The 27,094-nt window shown below is 36.8% G+C and overlaps 2 protein-coding genes across 3 annotated transcripts in view; one reads left to right on the top strand and one right to left on the bottom strand.

Moving 5' to 3' along the window:
- Nucleotides 1–1,529: 1,529 nt before the first annotated feature.
- On the top strand, nt 1,530–15,163 carry eno4 (enolase 4; the record flags this gene model as incomplete). Its single annotated transcript, XM_079832756.1, has 13 exons — nt 1,530–1,703; nt 1,954–2,082; nt 6,781–6,965; nt 7,094–7,242; nt 8,649–8,818; nt 11,887–12,015; nt 12,609–12,680; nt 13,538–13,696; nt 13,837–13,962; nt 14,085–14,277; nt 14,433–14,479; nt 14,837–14,954; nt 15,072–15,163. The coding sequence occupies 13 exons, from the start codon at nt 1,530–1,532 to the stop codon at nt 15,161–15,163; spliced, it is 1,743 nt and encodes a 580-aa protein (XP_079688882.1).
- A 149-nt stretch (nt 15,164–15,312) lies between these two features.
- shtn1 (shootin 1) overlaps nt 15,313–27,094 on the bottom strand; it is a 41,644-nt gene continuing 29,862 nt past the window's right edge. Inside the window, exons 13-18 of one of the 2 annotated variants that reach the window (XM_079833358.1) lie at nt 26,686–26,768; nt 25,397–25,503; nt 23,186–23,236; nt 22,867–22,993; nt 22,633–22,779; nt 15,313–15,474 (exon numbers count right to left, since the gene is read on the bottom strand). In XM_079833358.1, the coding sequence (XP_079689484.1) occupies nt 22,646–22,779; nt 22,867–22,993; nt 23,186–23,236; nt 25,397–25,503; nt 26,686–26,768 (502 nt within the window). In that variant the 3' untranslated portion in view covers nt 15,313–15,474; nt 22,633–22,645. Of the gene's footprint in view, nt 15,475–22,260; nt 22,780–22,866; nt 22,994–23,185; nt 23,237–25,396; nt 25,504–26,685; nt 26,769–27,094 lie in introns of those variants that run through there. The other variant, XM_079833357.1, reaches the window with a different exon arrangement.

The following is a 27,094-nucleotide window of genomic DNA, read 5'->3' as shown; positions in this document are numbered from 1 at the left end:
TTAGTAGAATAATTAATGTAGAGTGCAATAGATTACATACATTCAATAATTTTGTATACGCTTATAGGCTATCAGCCATGGGCTAAGCAGCAACCGCGCAGATCCTCACTTTGAAGCACTTATAATAAAAACAATAATATTAATAATAATACGTGTATTAGCCTACTATTATTAGTATTATTTTTATTATTTTAAATATGTGTATTTACAAGCTACTTTTAGGCTACTTCAGCAATTTTCTTTATCAAGCAGACTAGGATGTTTGTTTGTTTAATCAGAACGAAAAAGCCTAGCCTATGTATATGATTTTCGCGGTGTTTTTTTTTTTTTTTTAACTTAATTGTTCGTTCAATTTTGTTTTATTTTGAACACGTAGAATAACAAAATTCAGGTTTTCCCATTATAGTAAAATATATTTAGTAATTTAGGCTACTTTATATATATATATATATATATATATATATATATATATATATATATATATATATATATATATATATATATATATATATATATATATATATATATATAGGCTATATATATATATATATATATATATATATATATATATATATATAAACGTAACAGAAATGTCTGGTGAAACAAAGCGTTAAATGGTCAATTATATAGCCTAATATTTTACACACGCGAAAATGTAAAGCCTTATAAACTATGGCCTCTATCGTATTGACACGACACTAATAAACTAGGGCATCTCTGATATTATAACATTATAATATTTTCAACTAAACGGACGTCCACTTGAACACTGATTAATCCTTGTATTTCAATGTTCATTTGATATCCCTTGGGCCGCGAGTGTAAGATTAACGTCAATAAGTGTTAAATCCGCTGGTTCCGTAAAGCTCTTAACCAACCAAATCATAAAGCGGCCAAATATTTTGATATGGTGAAGCTGGCTCATGTTTTTCTGAAAAAGAATAGAGATAGAAAGGATAACAAAAGAATTAAAACAAACAAATAAAATATAGGTTAGGCTACATATATGCCATTATAAAACTATTTTAGCCTAGTAGTCTAGGCCTATATTAAGGCTACGAAAATTCATCTCAACGTTTGCGAGTGCACGTAGGCCTTTTATTAAGTTTGATCATTTATTATCAAATTTATCATTAAGTAATTTAAGGCTTGAAGGTTAGGAACAAAACGTCTAAAAATATTAAGCATAGCCATATAACGTTATCAGAGTTATATTATATATACACGCCTTATATTTATAGCCAACATAAACACTATCCATCAATGAACACAGCATATTACGTGAAGAGGAATGGAGGGTCCTGTTAGATTTATGGAGGCCACAACAGCGTCAAAATGGATATTGAACTCGTTCCAATTAAATGCAGCTTTATGAAGGAGAAACGCAATCTCAATTCTCGCGGAGTTACAGCTGAGCTAAGGTTGCCGAGCAACCAGAGACCATCAACAAACCCTGCGAGGAGTGGACGCGCACATAACAGCGATAGACTGTAAACAAATGTAGAAATTCTCTCGTAAACCAAACAACCATGTCGTATAAAGGATTCGTGAGCCATAGCAAAGTATCAAAAGAGGACCAGGAGTTTTACGACTTGAAGAACAAAGCCGCAGAGTATTACCGGTCCAACGGGGTCCCGCAGAAGATAGAGAGCGTCTTGAACGAGATGTTTTGGCAGAAGCCGGATGATATCTATGGTTATCTGGTGGGACAAATCAACGTACTTATGCTTTTGAAATATGACAACTGTAAATATTTCATCTTAAAATTATAATTGCAACGTTACCCGTTTTAGAATTACGGATGACATTTTTGACATTGCGTCTTGTCCATTTTAATTTACAAGTTATTCTGCCAGAATGAAGTCAGTAGGCCTATGTAGGTCAGATCCCCATAATTACACACACCAACATAATGGAGAAAAATCAATAACTGCTCTTTCACTGCTCTCTCAGGCAAACTATTTTTCCAGGCTCTCGTGTGCTCCTGTGATTAGTAAAATAACCGGAAGGAAGGTGTTTGACGGAAGAGGATCGACAGCAGTTCTGACCGAAGTGCACTGCATCATCAGAAATGAGGAAAAGGTAGATTCTGAAATCATCCACGTTTCCCCTGCATTTCAGAGCAGCTACAGTTTGTCACATGGATGGGGGTTAGGTGTATTACAGTAAGCAGGCCTAAAATAATGAAATTAATGTCAGTCAAATGTTGCTTTTTGTAGGCAACAAGGTGGATATCAGATCTAAGTGTCTTTGTTTTGATGGTTATGAGGAACTAGAAACTGGTCGTCCTCCCTTGTAACCTTTGCACCGTGCTGTACAGTTCACACGAGAAATGTGTAGTGACACGATGAATTTAGGTCACAGGATGTCCCCATATGCATGCACACAGACAAATAGAACAATTAGATTAGGAGAGCGTGTGCGTTTGTACAGTGACGCACGTGCCTCAGCATCCAACCACTATAAGTGTGACCATCAGATCACTCTCTGTCTCTCATTCCCCGTCGGTTTTGATTTCTCTCTAAAGCTCTGTTTGCATTTGCGAGGTAAGCATTATGCCTTCTGGCATGATGGCCATATTGCAGTTGAGAGTGCTGCCGTTTTGGTTTGGCACATTTAGAGCTTGTGACGGTAATACAGCGGGACAGGGAACAGCCGACTGTAGGCATGAGCTGGGGGGAGGAGAGGAGAGGGGAAAGGAGGAGGGGAGGAGAACAGCACAAAAAAGGGAAAGAAAAGTTGGGAGAAATGCAGATAGGAAGAGAGGATTTCAAACACTGCCCAGGTTCAAATCAGTGTTTTGGCAGTATTGGAAGGTGATGTCACACTTTTCAAAATAATTTTCTGACCTTTGCATTTAGCATTAGCCAAACACCCTCATATTCAGCTATAACTGAAGCTCTCCTTTGCAGAGATTGGGTACAATCACTCGTCTACAGCATTGTTTAGTATGGTTGTAGTAGAGATAAATAACAGGACAAATGAAGCATACTCATCACATCGATCTAAGTATTTTTGGCACTTTACCTATTGTAAGAAATACAAGAGATTGTAAGACATTTTGACATTGAAATCCAAAGATTTCGACATCAAGTAGCAAACACCAGTACAAGTCAGATCAGGCCCGGTTCCATCACTTTTACCAATAATTGGAATAGAATTTTAAAAATATTTGATCTATTTTTCTATTAATCTATTAGTATGCCTTTACATGTGATACTATTTTAACATGTCATATTTCTGTCCCATGCAGAGTGAATCCAGCATTTATATGTTTATGTTACTTCTGAAACTTTGCAGCATGCAATTGGCTATTCTATTCAATTAATTATACAGGCTGTAGCCTTGAATGCGAGCCAAAACAGCTCCCTTTACAATCACTAAAACTGTTGTTTGTCAGCTCATCGCAATCTCACAAAGTTTTGTTATAATCAATGAAGCTGTCAACAATGCACAATAAATTTCTCACATTATGTCTAAACTTTGTTAATGAGAGGTTTTATTTTTGGAAATTTGGATTTCACTCACAGAATGTAAATGCACACGGCCGCTGCCGCTCGGCTCGGGCATTCATAACGGAGCGGTGCGGAGCAAAGTGAATGTTTCAACTTTTCAATGAATTCCTATGAAAGTTAAGCTTCCATAGAGACAGAGCGACACACGTCATAATCTGAAGACCACGCCCACCGGGGGGGAAAACAATCAAACCGTCTCCATTAACTTTGCATTGCGTGAAACAGCCTTTTTGTCATTTCGGACTTATAACAAAAAACTGAACAATGTATAAAAGCTGATATGTGACAAGGTGTACAGCAAACAAGCTAAACAAAACCCAGAAGCAAAAACCCAGACGTTTTTATAAGCTGTTGACCCAAAAAACGAGCGTTTAAGTACAAAAAAGTGGATTCAGGCCATTGAGACAGAGCGCGCGGGTCATATTACACTGAGAACTATGACGACTAGAGGGAACGTAATCAGCGACAGTAAATATAATATATAAAACGGACATTTGGATATTTGACTTAACAGTGACAAAATGTTTACTGCACACATAGACATATTGAGGCATATAGAGTGTCAGGATCCCAAAATTTACCCATTCTTCCTGCTGAAGCTTCACTTCGTATTGCCTGTATCCACTTTTATCTTCTTAAACGCTCGTTTTTTTGGGTCGACAGCTTATAAAAACTTATTTCTGTGTTTCTTTAGCTTGTTTGCTGTACACCTTGTCCCATATCAGCTTTCAGGCATTGTTCTGTTTTTTGTTATAAGTCCAAAATGACAAGGAGGCCGCCTCCCACAATGCAAAGTCAATGGAGAGCGTTGGATTGTTTTCCCCCCCGGTGTGGGCGTGGCCTAAATACGCCCTGTCTCTATAGGCATGATATGATAACACACCAGACTGGACACGCTTTCTTCAGCTCTGCTCAGCTCTTCGCTCTCGTGATGAATGAAATCTGACTCCTGCTGCGTTTGTGACGTGACTTTCGTTCGTCTCACTCACACTTTATTGAAAAGACACGTTCAGTTTTTAATTGTAGTGTTTATTCTCTAACTGAACAAATTTATTTTATTACTATGAATATCAAAACGATGGTGCCGCGGTGGGCAATTGATATAACCAGTAGCCGTGGCTTTGGGAGTGGCCTCATAGGGCAGCGAAGCAAGTGCATTCTGGGGGTTGTTGTCTTTCATCCACATGAGACAAAAATACATTTTCTTCTTTCTTTTCTTGGTCTAGAAGGCACCAAATTCAAAAATAATTTCACATTTCTACTATATAAATGACCCAGTTTAAATACACATTCATCTTCCCAGCACTGAAGTACCCCTTTAAACCAGGGTTCCCGTGGGGTCTTAAATTTCAAAATCTAAATTTTAGGCCTTGAAAAGTCTTAAATTCGCTGAAGTATTGAGTTCTAAGTCTTAAATCATTTTAAACAGGTCTTAATTTTCCTACGTCCATGTAACGCTCCCTCTAATGCTCATTGAAATGCTCCTGCAGCGCTTTTGTGTGTGTGTGTGTGTGTGTGTGTGTTTATTCCGGGCTGTTGTAGTTCTTTCTTTCGCTAGTCCAACTATAGTTTGCTGTATTAGAACTACAAATGAGACCAGCATGCATCTTATATTGCAGCCAATCAGCTTTCATGTTATTGGCGCGAGTCTCTTTCGGATTGTACCACAGACGCATCAAACAGATTTTATTCTTCAGATGACAGTTCTCCAGTTCTTCCAGTTCACGCGATCGTGAAAGCGAAGGTGAATCTTTCTCACTTGCCATCTCGCATAATGACCAAATAAAAGTATGATACGTCCGCTGGCACTAAAAAGAGTTAATAAAAGTGATGTAAACCACAAACTCAATTCGGTAGACACAGACCGATGTCAGACTGGCTGTGGATTCTGTGCACGCATTTGCCGCCTGTCAGCTCGCGCGACTGTACCGAATGTGTCTATTTCTAGGCTTACTCGATCATACACACATTAATATCCCTATGTTCTGGCGGTTATGTCTTGACTCTTTTGAGTAAAACATTTTGGGACGTGTGTCAGTATTGGATCTGCACATTACTGTAGTTCTTAAAGTGAAAGCATACTAATATAGCCTATACCCACTCCTGTCTGTGTTAATGTTAAACAAACAACAACTACAGGGAAAAAACGGTACTTCAACTTAAAGCACTGTTTGTATACGTATCTTTAGGTTGTATTTATTTTTCCAATTGTAGTTGGTTAATAAGTTCTTATTTTATTAATGACCGTTTACTTGAGAACTTTTTACTTATATTAAGCAATTGCTTACTTGTTAGATTTAGTCATATTTCCCACCCTAAGCGATAATGTTATTAAAGCTAGATAGCACACCACTGGACTAGCCTTTTTTTTGTAATACCAAACAAGATTCATGCATTTTGTTTGTTTTATTGTCATGTGTGACTATTGTGCATCTAATATGGTAAATGTGGCATCCTATGAAAAAAACAACAAAACTGGAAATGACCACCTCAAAATCATCATTTTGATCGTCATTTTGATCTCAGAAAAAAAAAAAAAAAATTATATATATATATATATGTTATAGTGAAATCCTGAGATTGAGCTATGAGGAAGTGCAAGTTTACTAATACTTTGTTCAATTTGAATAAATGAATTTGCTTTGCAAGTAATTTTGTGATTCTGCATTTCCTTTGTACGTTTTTTTATTGCGTGATATAGGTCTGAAATTTAATTCATAATGGTCTTAAAAAATCTTAAATTTGACTTGGTGAAACCTGCAGAAACCCTGTAAACACCTCTGATTGGCCATTGCATTCAAGAGATAAACAACTATGTCTGTGATTGGCTACATTGGCTTGGTTCATTTTCTTTAAAAAAAAATAAGAAATAGCAGTATATTTCTTAAAAGGCTGAAGCTGTGTGTGCAAATATGTGCTGTAAATAGCCTTTTTATTATATGTTTATATTATTATTGTTATTTCTCTGGAAATTATTTTTGATCTATATAAGAACACTTTTTCTAATCATATAAAACAGTCCATGACTCCACATGCTTTCATTGTATTTATTGTTAGGTAAAACTATAACTATAAAACATTTTAACTATTAAAGAAAACTATAAAAGCCAAAATAAAATAAAAACTTTTTTTAAAAAATTGCATTTGAATAATCAGACTAATTAAATAGGCCTAAAATAAATGTAATAATCAGATTTTACAAATGCAGTTGAATTCATTACAGGGGCACATTTTGATTTTCAATGACCTTTTGTGTAAATCATAGCTGGTGTGCAGTGCAGTGATGGGGGGCCCTTGTGATGGTATGGCAGAGTCATTGGAGGCGGTTTCTAATAGCGACCAGCAATGTCTGTCCAACACAACAGCTCTGAAGTGGATCAGAGAGCATCTTAGTCCAATGCTGCAAGGCTTCAACCCCACTGACCAAAACCATGTAGACAAAATACTCAGGTGATCACACATACAATAGAAAATACAGCAAAGAAGATCCACCCAAATTTTGACATGAAAGTTGCTATGATAAGCAAGCTTTAATACGCGCGTGCATGCAAGACTGAGGTTTTGTGTATGTTCTGCAGAGATTTCTTCATGGCACGTTACCTGGAGCACAAGGACAGTCTTAACAGAGAGAAGGAGGAGGGGTTGAGTGATGAAACAGTGTCTGAGGCTCCGCCCCAGGCCACTCCCACACTGGCCCCTGCCAAAGACAAGAAAGGTGGTGATAAAGGTAAAGGAGCTTAAACGAATAGTTCATGAAATTTCTGTCATTAATGCTGCCTTCACGTGCTCTCGGAATTATCGTAAATACGAGTTTCCTAGGTAAAAATTGCACATGAACGCCCTCACATTTTGAAACTTGAATGCAATGAGCTCGTAATCACGACGTCAGCCAAACTGACCAAAATTCCAAAATGACCATATTTCCGATAGCACGTGAAGGCAGCATAATTACTCACCCTCATGTAGTTCCAAAACCGTAAAACCTTCGTTCATCTTCGGAACACAAATTAAGATATTTTTGATGAAATCCGAGAGCGAGAACCCTCCATAGACAGCAATTTAATTAACACTTTAAAGGTCCAGAAAGGTAGTAAAAACATTGTTAAAATAGTCCTTGTGACTCCAGTGGCTCATCCTTAATTTTATGAAGTGACGAAAATACTTTTTGTGTGCAAAAATCGAACAAAAATAATGACTTTATTCAACAATTTCTTCTCGCCTGTGTCAGTCTCCTATGTTTACATTGGCCAGCTCCTGCGTCAGCATCACACGCATGGTTCGTGGTGCTCACCTGAACAGCTTCGGCCAATGGTAAGCCGTCATTCTACCGTAACTCGGAAGCGCTTGTTACAGTGTGTAGTGCAGCTGGGGAAAGAAGATACGGAGCTTCCACAAAAGACGAGTTTAATGATACGAGGAACAAAGCAACCAAACATAACAATAACATACAGACAAGGAGTGCAGGGAGTGAGTTCAATATAAAGGGAGTGCTAATGACAAAGACCAGGTGCAGGGAATCCAGGGAGAGCGGGAGACACGATGAGGAAGTGAGTTCAGGTGTGAGGAGGATCCTGGGAAATGGAGTCCGGGACAGGTGTGGATTGTAACAGCGCTGGACTGTATTTACTATGTCAACAGTGTAGGAGACCGACACAGATGTGAAGAAAGTTGTTATTTTTGTTAGTTTTTTTTGCACATAAATGTATTCTCGACGCTTTATAAACTAAAGGTTGAGCCACTGTAGTCACATGGACTATTTTAACAGTGTCTTTCCTACCTTTCTGGGCCTTGAAAGTCTTAATTAAGTAGCTGTCTATGGAGGGGTCAGAGAGCTCTCGGGGTGTTCCGAAGAGGAATGAAGGTCTTATGGGTTTGGAACAACATGAGGGTGAGTAATTAATGACACAATTTTCATTTTTGGGTGAACTAACCCTTTAATGTCTTGCCATTTCTAAAAGGTTTTTAGTTGAATGCTTCTCACTTAATCTCAGTAACCTATTGGACCTATTGGACAAACCTTTGATGCTTCATCTCTCTTTTAAGATTCAGATGATGTACGATAACACACATCCTTTAATCTGACCTCTCCGTCCCCTGCACTTTCTCTTGCTGTCATTCTATCTTTGTTCCAAGGTAAAAAAGGAAACAGCACGGAGAAGCTCCTCCCTCCTGCAGAACCCCCAGAGCCGAGGTTGCCAGGGGCCACTGCAGTTGGTGTTGTTTCTTTGGTGGTGGCTAAAACCGCTGCCAGACTTTTAGGAGCACCCCTATACCGACATATCACATCATTAAGAGTCCTGCAGGTACACTCCCGATCAAAAATTTGGGGTTGGTAAGATTTTACCACTTTTATGCAAAATAAAGTGATTTGTTTAATCAAAAATACTGTACAATTAATATTATGATCAGTGGTGTGCTGCTTAATATTTTTGTGGAAATGTTGGTACATTTCATTTGAAAACATTTACTTAAAATCTTTTTTTTGTGTGCTTTCAAACGATTAATCACATCCAAAATAAAAGTTTGTGTTTACATAATAATATGTGTGTACTTACTGTATACACACACATGCATGTATATATTTAAGAAAAATGTGTTATATTTATAAAATATTTGGTAACACTTTATTTTACAGTGTCATTGTTACAAATATTACATGTACTTGCCATAGTAAATTATGCATAATTACATGGAACTAACCCTCAACTAAATCTTAATCTTAATCCTACCATAACCCTAGTAAGTACATGTTGTTAATTAATATTACTCAGTACTTAAATATATAATTGCACTGTAGCAATGACACCTTACAATAAAGTGTAACCAAATATTTATAGTTAATACAGTATATACAGTATATACATGCAGATATTTCTTAAATACAGTCAAACCAAAAATCATTCAGACACTAGATATAATATTTTCCTAGTGGGTGCAGGACACTTTAGTTCATTTATGTAAGTGAGGATAGCAAAATAAAGTAAACTGTGATGTATTATACCCACAACAGTGGACTACCAGTAAAACTGATGCACATTTGGGACTAAAATTATTCAGACACTTTGACCTGACCATGTTCTGTTTAAGTGTTTTTTTTCTTTAATTGCTAATGTGACCTTTTACACCACAGACTGAACAAAATTAGGCATTGCTTGGTAATTGGTTGACCAAAATTGGTATTATCCAATTGTGTACTTAAATTTAACAGCTGATTGGTTGATTGTAATCCATTAAATACCTTTCTATCAAAGTTATCTGACATTATCAAGATGGATTTGTTCTGACACAGTTTAACTCTTGAGTTCTTGTCATATTTTATTACCATTTTATAAGCTATATCGAATAACCTTATAATGTGAGAAAATGTTGAAGGTGTATCAATACAGTTTGGTTTGACTGTGCATACATGTATGTGTGTATTAAAATATACATAATCATTATACACAGTACACACACATATATTATTTAAACAAACTTTTATTTTGGATGCGATTAATCGCTTGACATCCCTAATTTTTTGTAACATTACAAATAATACATGAAATCTTTCCTGTAACTTTTGCTCAATTGAACGCATCCTTGCTGAATAAAAATATTAATTTCTTTGAAAAAAATCTGAGCACAACATTTCAAATCACCTAGAAACAATAATTTCTGCAGGTTTTATTAAGGTAAATTTAAGACCTTTTATTTGACCAATTAGAGAAAATTTAAAGAATTGAAAGGGATGTATTCATCCAAAAGTTGACAAATTCCGTGACATTCCACATTATACAGTAAATTCCATTTTTATGAATGGACTCTGCGATTCCATACGTGTTTTCCGCATTTCAGAAATCATAGGGCCCTAGTTTAATGCCATGATATTGAATTTAAGACTTTCTATTCCAATTTACAGGGTTCCTACACAATTTTCATTTCAAAATTCCATACTTTTCCAGACTCGAATTTCCAGACATCCCTACAGATTTTTCCGACCATATTTAACTTGTTCTGATAAATTGTTTTCAAATTCAACTGCTAACAAGTGTTACATTCTAAAGATTTAGTATTGTAGCTAGACAGGAAGTAAGGTGGGAGAGAGAGGGGGGCGGGATTGGGAAAATTCCATGAGGCAGGACTCGAACTCGGGTCTCCCGAAGAACAACAGCACTACATGGCGACGCACTTACCCACAATGCTATCGGCACCGACAAGTATGTTACACTCTGAGTCAAAACCTCTATGTAGGCTATCTAATATTTAGAAATCCTATATTAAAATATTGCCTTTTGTGACCTTAACGATCAAAATGCTAAATCAGTCACAATTTTTTAAAGGGTTATTAATTTATCCAAAAATGAAATTTCTATCATAACATACTTACCCTCATGTCATTCTAAACTAATAAGACTTTTGTTAATCTTGGAAATCTTGGACACATGAAGATATTTAAAGGATTAGTTCACCTTAAAATGAAAATGTCCTAATCATTTACTCACCCCAATGCCATCCAAAATGGCACCAACTCAGTTGGTTGCTCAAAAACTTAATTTATCTTTCACTGAAGAAAGTAAGGCATGGATATCTTGGATGGCATTGAGGTGAGTAAATGATTAGGACATTTTCATTTTGGGGTGAACTAGTCCTTTAATAAAGGGACTAAAACATCTCCGATTTAAAATATAAAAAGATATTAATATAATAAAGTCTTATGGTTTTGAAAGACATGGGGGTGAATAAATGACAAATTTTCATTTTGGGTGTACTATTCCTTTAAGAACTCCACCATCGACTCCCCAACTTGCTTTCTCAAACTACAAAGTGCTGTGTTAACCACTGTTGAACTGTGAAAAGGAAGGAACACACAGGTCTGACCTTTACTGCCATAGCTAGGCTACAAGTTTTTCATTCATTGAAAAAAACGATTGTGTATATATTTATTATATACATTTAGAAATTATTAATTTTATATTTAGAAAATGAAATAGGGACAATAGTCTGGAAACATAAATAATTTTCCATACTCTGATTTATTTTTTCCATACTTTTCCAGACCTGGAAATTACTCAAATTAAATTCCATACTTTTCCATACTTTTCCAAACCCCGTAGGAACCCTGAATTTAAGGCCTTAAATTGTAGATGCTCAAATTAAGACTTTTTAAGACCCGCGGAAACCCTGTAATTAGAAAAAATATTTACTTTAGTATGAAGTCAAATGTAAATACAAACACACATGATACATGTGTTAATCGTCAAGTGGACATCAGTGTACTTGAGAAGAACTGCATTGTGTTCTGATGGAATTATTATACAGAAATATACTGAACACTATTCTGATGTAAATCTCCTTTTTATCCCTTTCCTTCACTTCCTGTGAATTGCTTTAGGCTCAGAATGAGATGCACTTGCCTGTGCCAATGATTACAATACTCAGCTGTGGAAAGAACTCTTTGGGTAAACTCAACCTTCTGGAGGAGGTCATTCTTATGCCCAGCTCGTCGCAAAGAGTCAGAGAAGTATGCATACGTATGCATAAGATCCCACCTTTTCACCCTTAAACACAAACACTCTGATGACAATCCATGTTTTCACTGTTATATGTCAAGGGGCGGTATTATGGATCTTCTGAGAGAGTACAGAATCTCCGGATCAAAACACAGGCGAAGAAGGAACAAAAACAAGTGATACAAGCAATTTGATCATCTTTGTGAATCCGATCCGGACGTAGTCTTTGACAAAAACGCGATTGTCTCAGCATTTTGTTAAAAAAATAACCAAGTACCCTTACCCAACGTATCAAGTGTTGATATAAAAGAATGCATAAAGCTAAAATAAAAAGTTTTTTGTTGTTGTTTTAAAGCAGGGGTTCTGTTATTTCTTTTGAGATATTGCATGGTCAAATATTCATAAAACAAAATATTCTTCTATTAACGTTACTGGAAGAGAACCATCGAGAGAACCTTGCCAGAACGTTAGCCAATGTTAGCCACTGGGCTTTTAGTAAACTAGGCTGCGTATGGCTCAGATTTGTTAATACTGTGCTGACTGCTCTCGCTTGTCTTTAGTGTACAGTATATGTTATGTATGTATGCATGTGTTGTTCTTGCAGGTCATCGGCATGGGCCTTGAACTGCAGTGTGAAATGAGGAGAGTTTTGAATGGATCGGCATATAAAGCAGGGGTAAGGATGCTCTCATATGGTTTGACTCAATGACAAAGGAACATAATGCTCTATGCTCCGGCTCACACAAAAGCATCAAGCAGCACGCAAATTACGTGGGGATTTTTTTGATGCTTTGATGGGATAATTATCTGCGCATCACCATCTGAATGAAATAAACAGGCCCAAATCATGTGCAGGGCTTATGAATGGCGATTGAACCACTTAACAGCATGTCACACAATAAATATATATTCATGTTTAGATGGGAGGCTATTACTGGTGCACTGTGAATTGTGGGAACCCCATGGCACTAATGCTATAGCCTCGGTAAAGACATTCATAACATTATGATGTTGTGAAAAAAATGATCACCGTTTCCTCAAAAATATTAAGCAGCACAATTGTTTTCTACATTGATAATTATAAGAAATGTTTCTCGAGCATAAAAGCAGCATATTAGAATGATTTCTGAAGGATCTTTGATCCTGAAGACTGGAGTAATGATGCTGAAAATGCAGCTTTGCCATCACAGGAATAAATTACATTTTTACAATATTATAAAATCAAAAACAGGTAGTTTACCACCCCCCCCCCCCCCCCCCAAATAAATGCAGCTTTGGTGAGCATAAGAGACTTCTTTCAAAAACATAAAAAAATCTTAAAATCTCACCGACAACAAACTTTTGAACGGTAGAGCATGTAAACAAATCATTCTGTGAATAATTTTTGGAATTCTTTGTTGGAGGTTAAGATAATGGCCCCAAACTAGTATACAGTCTGAAACTTATCCATTTCAGTTTTGCCATATGTTGCCAATATTTCATTATGAGACATTTTTATTCCTCTATCACTCACCTGTTCTCTTACTGTCCCAGGCTATAGGTGTATCAGATGAGGGAGCGTTGCAGGTGGGGTTCGAACATCCCGAACAGGCTCTTGATCTGGTCACGGAGGCGTGTGCTAACCTGGCATTGCCTCTGGGTTCAGACCTGCGCTTGGCTATAAACTGTGCAGCACACGGCCTCATGGACTATGTGAGTGATGGGAAGACAGAACAGGGAATTTATTAGGCTCATATTCACTTATGCAAGTACTAAATTAGATATAACACGTTCAAAATGAGTCTTAATAACATACAGTAACCATTTTAAATGATTCTCTTGCTGTTTTCTAGTCACGTGGGAAGTATGAGGTAATGTCAGGCTGTCACAAATCCCCAGATGAGTTTGTGGACATGTACGAGGGGCTGATTAATAAATATCCAGCTATCAAATCCCTCATTGATCCTTTCAGGAAAGAGGTGAGTTTAAAAAAAAAAAAACATATTAAACTCCTTATTTATCTGTATAAAGCAATAAAAGTGATGCTGCTCATCTGGTAGACCGGGGAATGGTTGAACTGACAGCGTGTCTCTGAGTTTAGGATGTAGATCAGTGGGAGAGACTGGCCTCAGTGATTGGGCAGTCCTGCTGCCTGATTGCAGATGCTGCATCCAATCTCTGTCCTCGCTGGAGTGAAGCGAAACCCCTCCCACCTGGGGTCACTGGGGTCATTAATAGGCACCACAATGATATGACCATCTCTGACCTTATTCAAAGCATAGCAGAGCAGAAAGGTACGCTCCAAACATAAGCAAACAGTACATTAGGTGCCAACTGTGTGTTCTGGCATAAGTCGTTTTGACAATAATTTCTAAAAGTATAATGTCCAAGTCTAAATATATCGCCTGTAATAAGTACACAAGTCTTCCCTATGTGCATTGAAATGCAGAGACGATGCTGGCTGCTGGCTGTGGCGATACATCAATTGTTGACCTGGTGGGTTGTTCATATTTCTTGATGTTTCATGCATGTAGTTTTTTTGATCATGTCTTTTAATAATAATAATAATAGTAGTGGAATCAGAATAATTCAGTTCCTGAATATGTGCCTATGAATATACAAATGAAGTTCATGAAATTACATTTTTATCATAAATTTGAAACGAAATGTGTTAAACACACTAATTATCATAGCATATTTGCCCAAAAAGGGCATGAAAACTAAAACGAATTTTGCTGATTTGATTAGTGACCTATATGCAGAGTCTTAAATATTTCTTCATTTGATTTGTTTAATTACATTTTGAGTCCCAGGTTTTTAGTTTTGGACCTCACCATATGTATGTGTTTAAAGGCCGTAGGGTCAGGCGTGTCCTTTCTCAAACTGGGCGGGTTGAGAGGAGGGGAGCGAATGGACAAATACAATCGCCTGATGGCGATAGAAGAAGAACTGGAGCAGGAGGGGATCCTGTGTACGATTCTCTCTTTCACACATTCTCACACTCACATAATGGAAACCACCATTAGTAGCATCTCGATTCAGAAAACTAGTGTGTTGTTTCAATGTATAGTACCTTTGTGTCTTGCAGGTGCTCGAGAAAAAAAACAGCCTCTGTCAGACCTTTCCGAAACATTTAACTCTGGAAGCGGCTGTGACTCTATGACCATCTCTGCTAAATGACATCTCGATGTGACTTCATCTCCTGTCTGCCTAACATTATCACAGTAGGGTTTGTCTGAACTGCCTGACTGCATGACATCAAAATGTTTTAGTGCTTAAAGACGGTTTATACATTTTTGACACTTCTTTTTAATAAAGCCCACCCGAAAAATGTTTGATATATTTTAATATTTGTCACAGTAAACATTTCCACTTGTCCACCATATAATTATTGTGATTGAGGTCTAATATTGCCCACAAAATTAATTTAATTAAATGTGTGTGTATTTTCCTTCCTGAGTTGTTTTCCATTCCTTTTGTTTCAGATTTACCTGCAAGATAAAAATACAAATTATTATTACAAAATTAATTGTATACATTTATACATGGGGACCTATTAAAAAAACTTATATTATATATATTTATATAAATAAAATTATATAATATTAAAAATATATATTTTTTATATTTGCCCTGTGAAATATTACACATTATAGTTAAATACAGAATTGATATAATACAATAGAGTATAATTTAAATATATAAATACTTTTAGTATTATTCATTTAAATTCTAAAATGCTACTTGGATTTAAAAAAAAAAAAACTCAATGAACTCCTTCCCCCATTTGTTCTCGTTTTTTTTTTTTTTTTGAGAAATCAAAGCTGTTCTTCAATTATGAAGAGGCATAAAACAACCAATCACTTCCTTCTCCACATCCTCTTCTCACTATATACAGACAACAGATACTGACACACATGGTGACTGAATGGGGCCAATTATCCAGCCTGTTCAAAAGGGCAGCAGTGTCCGCTTCATACAAGTGTTTGTGTGTGTTTATGTGTTTGTGTGAAAGAGTGTGAATGGACTGTTTTGTGTTAACAAGTGAGAGAAAACACAAACCCACAGCTGTGCTGCGAAACTACAGACCACTCTTCAAGAATGTGATGCGTTCAGCTCCCAACCAACTCACATGTTCGTTCTCTTGTTTGCCTCTTAATTGATTTATATAATCCTGAATGTACCAACATTGCACATTTTAAGGAGAGAAACGCAGCTCTGAGAAAGTGCCCCAAAAAAGTTACATGATGCAGAGCAGACAGCATTTTGACAGCAAGTGTACAATGAGTGACATTTCCACACGGCAGGAGAGGAGGGGGTTGCTGGAGACGTGCGCAGAGAGAAAGATTTGAGACCAGCATTACAAGTTACTCTGGCTCCCCACCAGGCAATCATTCTGTTTGGAAAATAAACAAAATGACTAACAAAACAGACGAAATTAAGTGTTTTACACATACAGTACACACACAAGCTGGGCTCCAAATCGAGGTTGTTTTGTGTTGCATGACTATGGTTTCGAAACAAGTGTTACACAATAAAACACAATAAAAAAAGTGAACGCAAGACAGACAGAAACGGCAGCCCAGCATGACGTTTCATGATTATAAGCTTCTTGAGATTGACAGAATGTTTATAGTGCATCGATTAAGAGAAACTGTAGGCCAGACGAAGATAGAGAGACTACAATTGAACAAGAGATTTACTCATTTACAATTTACATCTTCAACAAATTGCAAACCGGAAAAGTCTAGCAAGACAGAAGAGCTAGTGAAAGTGTGAGTTGATTATTGATCGTCTTTTGAGAGCTATACTGGGGAATGGTTGTTGAAATTGATGAAAAAACTCTCTCATTATAAAAGTATCGAGATGCTTTCCAGAATCTTTATCATCCCAGGTTCTGATCTCATCTCTCCCGCATCTAGTTTGAAGGTTATACACTGTAGATATTCACACACAGTAGTGGCATATACAGTAGCATTTGTTTTATATTATTTTAAATATGCTTTAAACTTTGATATGAAGGAAACTTTGTTACCATTGTTACAAAATTACACGTTTTATATAGTATTTAGTTCACATGTGAATAATTTCATATTAAAAAAGTGACACTGCACAAAAGTTATGTTTACAATTTCTAGAAAACATTTAAAAGACACTACAATTTGTAATTTTAGCCAATCATAAGATGTAACTTTAATTTGATATTTGATTGAACGTATTGTTAGAAATGAAAGCAACGCACCAACAAATTCTTCATAAATAAAGATGTGCCAATGCAACAACATGAGAGTTATGAGAGAAAATACATACAAAACCCGTCTAAACTCCTGAAATATCCCTGATATCGGCTTTATCCATGCTATATACACAGCTAGCCTACTACAAAACTGATAAAACGCTGTCAAAAATGATTGTTTTTCATGAACAACAGTAGTTTAACCAACATTTAACATTGTTGTTTACCAGATTACAAACAACCTCATGGTCAAAGCTCTTCAAATCACCTTGACAAAAAAAGAAGAAGAAAAAAACGCTTTTCAAACACAGCCTTGAGTTGGAGTGTACAGTGTGTGTTCTTCTTTGTTGCAGACCAGGGTCAGGTGTGGAAAAGAGTAAAAGGGAGAGAAAGGGGGAGAAAGAGAGAGTAAGTAGGGAATAAAGTTTCATCTAGTGTCCGGGAAGATTTAACCCCATGAAGAGGTCTAAGCCGCGCTGGAAATTGTGCCTAAGTGTGTGAAAGCAGTGGAAAGGCGTCACTGAGCCTTAGCACAGACACACACATCTCCTGTTTCACTGCACAACAACATCACAGCAGCTGCAGCTCACCGGAGGAAATGAAATCCTGTTGTGTAACGAGGCATGACAAACGTCACACCATTGTATAAATCTGATCTAGTGTGCGTTTAGGACAGAATAAAACGCTTCTCTGCGGACTGGATGGGGAAAGATGCAAAATTTCAAGGATCAAATTCACAGTGGACAATGTGAAACGTAGATGATGTTTATCCACAATGCCAATGAATGAACAAAGCAAACACTAAATTGCTGACCTCAGGTCAACAGCAGATGCTTTAAGACCATCCTGAATGATTTTCCAGCCTTGTAGACCTTTATATCGCATCAAGGTCTGACAGACCCTTTTTTTTTATTTATTAAAGAAATTACTTTTATTCAGCAAGGCTGCATTCAATTGATCAAAATAAGACAGTCAAGACATAATGTTGCAAAAGATTTTAAATTGCAAATAATTGCTGTTCTTTTGAAAGAATCCTGGAAAAAAAAATCGTTGTCCACAAACAGTTGTTTTGAACTATGATCAGCACCAAATCAGCTTTTAGAATGACTTCTGAAGGATTACAAAATTATAGTTTTCACTGTATTTCTGCTCAAATAAATGCAGCTTCGGTGTGCATTAAAGGGAGGATCTAATGCTATTTCATGCATTCTGACTTATTTACATGGTTAAAGAGTTGGATTCTCATGCTAAACATGGCCAAAATGTTATGATGCATGACAGTATTTCTGTGCCAAATACACTCCTTCAGGATTCGAACAAGTTTCGTAACGGTTTTTTTTTTAGCATGGCCCTTTATGAAGTCATAAAGGGTGGAATTCCTTGTATGGGCACTTCTCCCAGATGAGCGTGTCAACATAAACCAGAACTACAGCGTCATCAATGAGCTTTGTCCGGGTTACAGGAGCCGTCGGCAGCGCTGTCATTTTGTTTTTAGACCACAAAATCACTAGCCTGGTCTTTCAAGACTCTCATACATTTCATTTGTACAGAGAGTCTGGCCACTCTCCATTGACAAGCGTTAACTTCCTTGAAGGCGGGTACTCTGTTGAAGTTTAAAACTATTGGATCTGCCCAGAGCCACTCTGGATCTGCCATAACCAATCGCTAACGTTTGGTCGCGACGTATGTCATGCGCCGTTCGCCTCTGTTTCTCACATGGAAGTCCGTAAAAATAACTGTGCAGATTGTGCACGCCACCTCAGTGATAAAACCTAAAACTTGTTCATTCGATTATGATTTATTCACAGTGGAGTGGGGAGTTTTGGGATCGGGAATGCGCTGCTCACGTGGCCCATGACACGATTGTATGCTGTAAATAAAATGTCATATGCTTGGTATGATAAGAATAAATGCTTCTGTAAATAACGTCCCAATTCAAATGTTTACGTGCTTTTCTTCTTTTTATTTTTTGAGCGTGATGAAATATATTGCTCTTGTAAATACTTGCCAGCATTTAAAGAAATCAAGTCTAGAAATGCATCCAAATTACAGCGAAGCGCAACCGTACGGTGCTCTGCAGTGGTAAAAAAACGATATAAACAGTGAATTTTGAAGTGATATATTCTTGAAAACTCAGAGATGTGGATTCAGACAGCAATTAAATTACCACACGACCTTGGTGTTTGTCTAAAACAGTAGGTAATTCGGCCGGGGATTTTTACACGGGCGGTGGGAGGCGGAACGCAATAAAATCACCACTGTAAATGATGACAATACCTTCCGACCCCACGAGAAACAATTACCATCCGAATAGGGCTTCAGCCAACTCCTTCACAACTAACGGAGCGAGCTGGAAAATCAAACTTTTCCTGAACCCTGTGGGGAGGAGGGCCACAACATCATGGCCACCAACAAAACTCAGCAAAGATTGTTCTTGCTCCGGCTTTAACTTCTGGATGTTCGGCAGCGGAGCCACAACGGAATGAATGGCTTCGCTCGCATCTTTCTCCGCCGCCATTACTGAACTACAACTCAAACTAGCGCACAACGTCAACGTCATCGTTCTCAGCCACTCTCTCTGTTCGCTGATTGGACCGGTAAGCATTTGTTCGGAGAAAACCTAAGAATATACCGCAGTCCCAGACGGAGTACTGAAGGAAAATGAAAATCGAGCGGAAGTACGTAGGAGGGCGGAGCCAGGCTACAAAATCACACTAAATGTCACTAAAGAAGTGTGTTTTTGGTTGTGAGGGAAAGATAAACTTGTTCAGCTTCCCAAATAACCCAGCGGTAAGGAAACATTGGATGCAGTTTGTTTTTCCGGAGTAGCAACGGAATTCTGCAAGCGTGTTTGTTTGCTCCCGGTCACGAGTCAAAACCACAGGCGGTGAGTGAAAATGCATCATATGTCTGTGTTTTGTTGGCAATCAATGATACAGTGTATGATTCTTGATACTTACTCACATGTAAGTGCATATAATGTAAACAACATGAAGGTATAGTGAAAGTTATCCAGGGAGTGCGTGTGTGCTCGAGATTCTTAAGCTCCACCCACTGCACGCCTTCACGAGTTCAGCTGTTTTCAGAAAGAATCGGTACAGCGTATCAGTCTTTCATAAATATGATAAAACTAAAAACTCTTCGGCCATATGAAGGATGTAATACTACTCTATAGGTACTCAAGATTAACATGAGATTGGCAGAAACTGTGTGCGTAATGCCCCTTTTAAAGACTTGTTTCAAAAACATAAAAAATACAAACCGACCCCAAACATTTGAACAGTGTTTGAATCTAATGTTTTGAAGGGCTTTAAACAGGCATTATCAGATTTTTTTTCTAGTAGCGTTCATTAATAAAGACATTTTTTCAAACTGCACTTTAGCCCTACTTGATGGGAACAAAGAAAGAAAAGAAAAAAAAACCTAAAGAAATGTGCAACCACTTAGAAATTATAACTTGACTACATGAACATTTTGACCTTCACACCAAAAAGAAATATCATGAACCTTTCAAAAAATTTTTCAAAAATAGGGTCTAGGTTGCTGGAAGCAGGCATATGTTAATTTCTATATAAACCAAAGTACTTTTCTGTATAACAACACCTTACGAAAGTCTGACCTCCTTTAACGAAGCATTTAGAGTGTCACAAAGATCATCTGCCTCTTACAATGTCTCTTCTGAAACCTCCTCAGGCCCGTGGCTATGCATGCTTTCAGAAAGCTTCAGCCACTCGTTTAAACTTAACTGCTTTATATATTCTATTCAATAGCGCTTTACTGTCATGTTGGCATGTAAACAATTTGAAAAAGAATAAGACATTTCATTACAGCTCAGTCAATAGATGTATAAATAGCATCAATTTATTGTCTGTTATTTAAAAAAATTGTCATGTGTGATTGATGACCCAAAATTGTTTCTCTTCTCTATTGTTGGTGAAAACATCAATTTCTGTGAGAGAAAGACCAGTGCTGAATGAGAAAAAAAATATCCAGGTTCGTGAAACAGTAAAAAGATTTTTAAAAGGGGGATAAGTTCACACCAGTGGCTTGTAATTACAGAGCGGGACATTACAAGGTTAATACTAGTCTAGCCAAAGCCATTTGAAAACACACTAGGTTGGCACATGTTCAAGGCTAGTCACCAACGCCCCTCTAGAAACGCTTCTCACACAGACAAAGCATGTGTCAATAACTTTGTTCAGAGAGGACGGTCCAGCCAAAGTATAAGACTGTGAGACCGAGGGGATTTCGTTTCACTGCTATTAAAACCTTGCAGACATTTCAAGTCCATCAAAGCGAAGAAAATAATCAAACATTATACCACTAAAAGATTTGTACATGTTCTCAAGCTAATACAACTTCACTAATATGTTTCTTTCATAGCTCAGGAGGATAGATTAAGTTTCAACTTAGTCTCTTCTGAAATTACTGAAGAGATAAAAAAATTTAAAAAAAAAAAGACGCAAATTGTTGACATGAAGTAATAGTATAACGCTTAAAAAAAGATTGTGGATGCAGTTTAGATATTTAGGTTTGTGACGAATATTTGAGTAATCCTGGAATCACAGATTCAAACTGCTCAAATTTGCAAAATATCATTGTTGAGATTACTATAATAATATCTGAGATCTCTGGCGAATCAAGCAACCCCTTGTACAAGTGACATGTATACTACTGTTTAAAAGTTTCAATGCTTTTCTAAGTCTCTTATGCTCACCAAGGCTGCATTTATTTGATCAAAAAACAGGAATAATCTAAAATATTATTACAATTTAAAATAACTATTTTTTATTTGAATATATTTTAAAATGTAATTTATTCCTGTGTTGGCAAAGCTGAATTTTCAGCATTATTACTCCAGTCGTCATGGTCACATGATCCTTCTGAAACATGTATTATTATTATTATTATTATTATTATCATAATAAACAATTGCTCTGCTTAATATTAGCTTTTGATCAATTATTGATCAAGTATTCATTTCTTTCAAATAAAAAAACTAATAAAATAACAAATAACAATAATAAAAAATAAAACACTTACTGACCCCTTTTTTTTTTAATTATAGTGTATGTTAATATTCTGAATCATACAGTATATAAAATATATTATTTTATGGATTTGGAAGATGGAAATTTAAGACATTAAATAGACATTCTTTAAACCAAACCAAACAAAAATGAAATATTTGCGAATAAATTGGGATTAAATGGTTTGACCCAGCCAAAAAGAAAAAAACTCACATCTGCTTGCCGCGGTCAAGTCGCATTACAGCTGAAAATCTGCAAGTATTACATTTTTGATTTTTTTAGTCACATGTGTTTGGGTAGTTTGGATGAATTGCGCACGTGCAGGAAGACATATTTTGTTGGTGTTTTATTGTATGGCTCTGCATAAAAGAGCAGATACTCACAACCTATGAGCTCCTATGAGGGCTTGAGAAGGTTAGTGTATATTGTGGTTGGTGTGTGTTGCTGTGTGTTCTGTTCCCTTGTGTCCTGGCCTGGTTCTGGGTGGGTTTGCTCAATCTTGGTCAGATCCAGAACACTACTGGGATTCGCTGGTGGGGAAGGGTTGAAAAGTTAAACGGATGATCTGGCTCAAGGGACAGAGATAATGTAGTGAAATGTGTGTGTGTTTGACTGACTGTTATTCTTAGCAGTCTTCAATGCTTCCCTCCGTCTGTGCAGGGCTTTCTCCAGCTCGGACTTCGGTGATGGTGATGGAGGGCGTGTCTCAGGCGAAGAGGAGGGGCCAGTACGCTTGACGGAGGTCTAAACAGAAAGATTCCATTATCATGCTAACGGCTAGTTTTCAATTCTATTGCAATACATTTGTTACATTTTTGTATTTGTATTAAAAAAACATGCACTTTCATATAAAAATATATATACATTTTTAAGTGGTGATAATATAATATAATATAATATAAAATTATAAATAAATATAAATAAAGCAATCCTGACCAGGATTCCCTGAAGTTCCTGTATGGCAGAATTTGACGGTGTCCGTTCTTTCTGCAGGGAAACCCATCAGAGAAATAATTAAGCAACATGTCATGAAATGAAAGACTATGAAAGTGCATTATTGAAAAAAATATATATTTTGAAATAAAAACACTCCTATATCGCCAAGGATGCATAATTTGAGCAAAAATACAGTAAATGCAGTAATATTGTGAAATATTATTATAATTTATTCCTATGTTGCAAAGCTGAATTTTCAGGACCGTTACTCCAGTAACGAGTATTCAGTGTCACATGATCTCGCAACAGAATAGCGAGGTTTTTTTTTGAGCTGACATGTACGCATATTAAAAAAAGAACAGCATTCACTTTTGATCAAAATATATATATATATATATATATATATATATATATATAACACAAGTATTTGATACATTGCCGATTTTGCAGGTTTGTCCACTTAGAAAGCATGTAGAGGTCTGTCATTTTTATCATAGGTACTCTTCAACTGTGAGTGACAGAATCTAAATCCACAAAATCACATTGTATGATTTTTAAGTAATTAATTTGCATTTTATTGCATGACATAAGTATTTGATACATCAGAAAAGCATAACTTAATATTTGGTACAGAAACCTTTGTTTGCAATTACAGAGATCATACGTTTCCTGTAGTTCTTGACCAGGTTCGCACACACTGCAGCAGGGATTTTGGCCCACTCCTCCATACAGACCTTCTCCAGATCCTTCAGGTCTGGGCTGTCGCTGGGCAATACGGACTTTCAGCTCCCTCCAAAGATTTTCTATTGGGTTCAGGTCTGGAGACTGGCTAGGCCACTCCAGGACCTTGAGAAGCTTCTTACGGAGCCACTCCTTAGTGGCCCTGGCTGTGTGTTTCGGGTCGTTGTCATCTTCAATGCTCTTACTGAGGGAAGGAGGTTGTTGGCCAAGATCTCACGATACATGGCCCCATCCATTCTCCCCTCAATACGGTGCAGTCGTCCTGTCACCTTTGCAGAAAAGCATCCCCAAAGAATGATGTTTCCACCTCCATGCTTCACGGTTGGGATGGAGTTCTTGGGGTTGTACTCATCCTTCTTCTTCCTCCAAACACGGCGAGTGAAGATTTTTGTCTCATCAGACCACATGACCTTCTCCCATTCCTCTTCTGGATCATCCAGATGGTCATTGGCAAACTTCAGACGGGCCTGGAAATGCGCTGGCTTGAGCAGGGGGACCTTGCGTGCGCTGCAGGATTTTAATCCATGACGGCTTAGTGTGTCACTGATGGTTTTCTTTGAGACTGTGGTCCCAGCTCTCTTCAGGTCATTGACCAGGTCCTGCCGTCAACTTCTTCTATTTTCTAATAATTGTGCCAACAGTTGTTGCCTTCTCACCAAGCTGCTTGCCTATTGTCCAGGGGCCAGTTGCATAAACTTAGCCATTATGTTTAAACTATGTCTTAAGAACTAATTTGACACACTAGCAATTAGTCAAGAGGTAGCTAATCAGTCTAACTTTTCTGATTCAAATTAGACCAATCTAACTTTTTATATAACTGACTTTAAAAAGTTAAGAACAGTCTTGAAGAAAAAAATAGACGACTAACTTTTAAGACTAGTCTAAGCAGTTTATGCAACCGGCCCCTGTATCCCATCCCAACCTTGTGCAGGTCTAAAATTTTATCCCTGACGTGCTTACACAGCTCTCTGGTCTTGGCCATTGTGGAGAGGTTGGAGTCTGTTTGATTGAGTGTGTGGACAGGTGTCTTTTATACAGGTAACGATTTCAAACAGGTGCAGTTAATACAGGTAATGAGTGGAGGACAGGAGGGCTTCTTGAAGAAAAACTAACAGGTCTGTGAGAGCCGGAATTCTTACTGGTTGGTAGGTGATCAAATACTTATGTCATGCAATAAAATGCTAATTAATTATTTAAAAATCATACAATGTGATTTTGTGGATTTTTGATTCTTTTTGTGGATTCCGTCACTCACAGTTGAAGAGTACCTATGATAAAAATTCTACATGCTTTGTAAGTGGGAGTAATTAATTGTGAGTAATTTGATCAATTGATTGGCCATCATATAAGTAACTTAATTTAATTTAACTGTACAGTACAGAAAGTTAAGAGCTGTTAAAGAAGAGAGTTTGTATGGCAAGTTGTATTCAGGCTGTGAGTGTTTTGTATGAGTTTTTATGAAAAATGTACCGGTCCAAGTCTGGCTCTGTTGGTTGTCTGGGAAACACTTCGGAGTTGAACTCCGTTTTTGATTCGCTGCATCATCTCATTCACAGCTTCTTGTCTGACGTCCTTCTCTGTCAAATTAAAACACAGATCAACACACACTCATTGCCTGAATGTTACTTCAGTTATAGAATATGCAGATGCACTTATGATAAACAGCATTTATGTAGATAAACACATGTCTGCTGCTTTTCATCAGCAGTCAATTTAGACACAGAATAAGGTCAGACATACTGACACAACTAAACAGAATTGCGAGGGTTTCTTTTTGAGCTGGCATGTACAAATATTAAAAAACAAATCAAAAGAAAGTTGATCAATGGGGTTTGTCTTTGTTTAGTGGCCTCGGAAACATTTTTAATCATTCTGTCATTAACTGGAACAAAAAATGTGAATATTATCTGCTTACCAGTCTGATGTTTTTCTGACATGATAAAAATCTTTAAAAAAAAAACATTCTCTTTTCCAAAGACACTAAATTGCCAGTGCATTTCAGAGCTCAGTATAGTCCAATAAAAAAAAACTTCTATTCATATGAGATCATTAAAATGTTGTTGAACACCTGAAAGAAAACCGCAATTACGAGAAAGTAAAGCTTTGGCCTGCCCTGCACTTATATGTGAAATAATTTTTGTCAATTTGAATCACCATTCCTTGTAAATATTCAAACCCAGTGAAAAAGTAAATAAAGCAATAGTGATAAAGGAAAGGCTAAAGTTCACCAGTCAAATTATCTAAACCTTAACATCATGCCAATAACTGAAGAATTGTTAGATTTTTGTTAGCATAAATTGGTAATGATGACTTATACAAACTCTGTTCAAAAGTGTTTGTCCTTCAGCGAAAAGCTGCACGTCTTCTTTCTTATTCTCTTCAATCTTTTTTTTTGTGTAAGGCTGAAAGAAATGTCTCAGGACAAACTTGAACCCACTGATGAGGAATGGATTTTTACTTTATGCGGAATAGTATACATTAATTACATTCCGTCTGATTGAATACACTGCATTTTTAAATTGACACTAAACACTGATCAAAAAGGTAAAAATAAACATCTGACATCTTTCACGCAGCTTGATAAAACAATGAAAGAACCTTGAACCATCAGCCATTGCTGATTACGCTGCTTTTAACTGATCAATCTATGTATTCTTTGCATTTAATAATTATTGCGCGCATCCTTCAAACAGCAGAACTTTTAACCTCAGTAAATTTATAGAATGGAAACGGAAATGTGTCAGATCTTTGCTCTTTACCTGGGGCTTTCTCAGAGTCTTTCTCCACTAATGCAATTTCAGTGCTCACATTTTTTTTCTTACGAAGTATAGACAGTAATGAGCTGAAAGAGACAGAGACAAAAGAAAGAATTAGAAAAAATAGCAACTGACTATTAAACAATAAAAAAAAAGAAAACAAACCCTTCGATATGTCCTGGCCAAACAGTTTCAACAAGAAAAATGTAATTGAAACGTCCCAATGAGCAAACTTCATAACATAAATCAATTTATTCTTTAAAACCCATTTAGCTTGAATTTACATTTTTAGTACATTTAAATAATGCATATTATTTTATGTTTTGTTATCTTAAACCCCCAAAATGTCAGGTGGTGCAACTGTCTGAACAAATGAACAGACAAAGAAAACTATTTAAATGGTGTCTCAATA

This window comes from Gobio gobio (genome assembly GCF_949357685.1).
Source record: "Gobio gobio genome assembly, chromosome: 13".
NCBI classification, from domain to species: Eukaryota; Metazoa; Chordata; class Actinopteri; order Cypriniformes; family Gobionidae; genus Gobio; species Gobio gobio.
The sequence above is the reverse complement of the archived record's forward strand: the minus strand, read 5'-3'. Positions and strand labels throughout refer to the sequence as shown.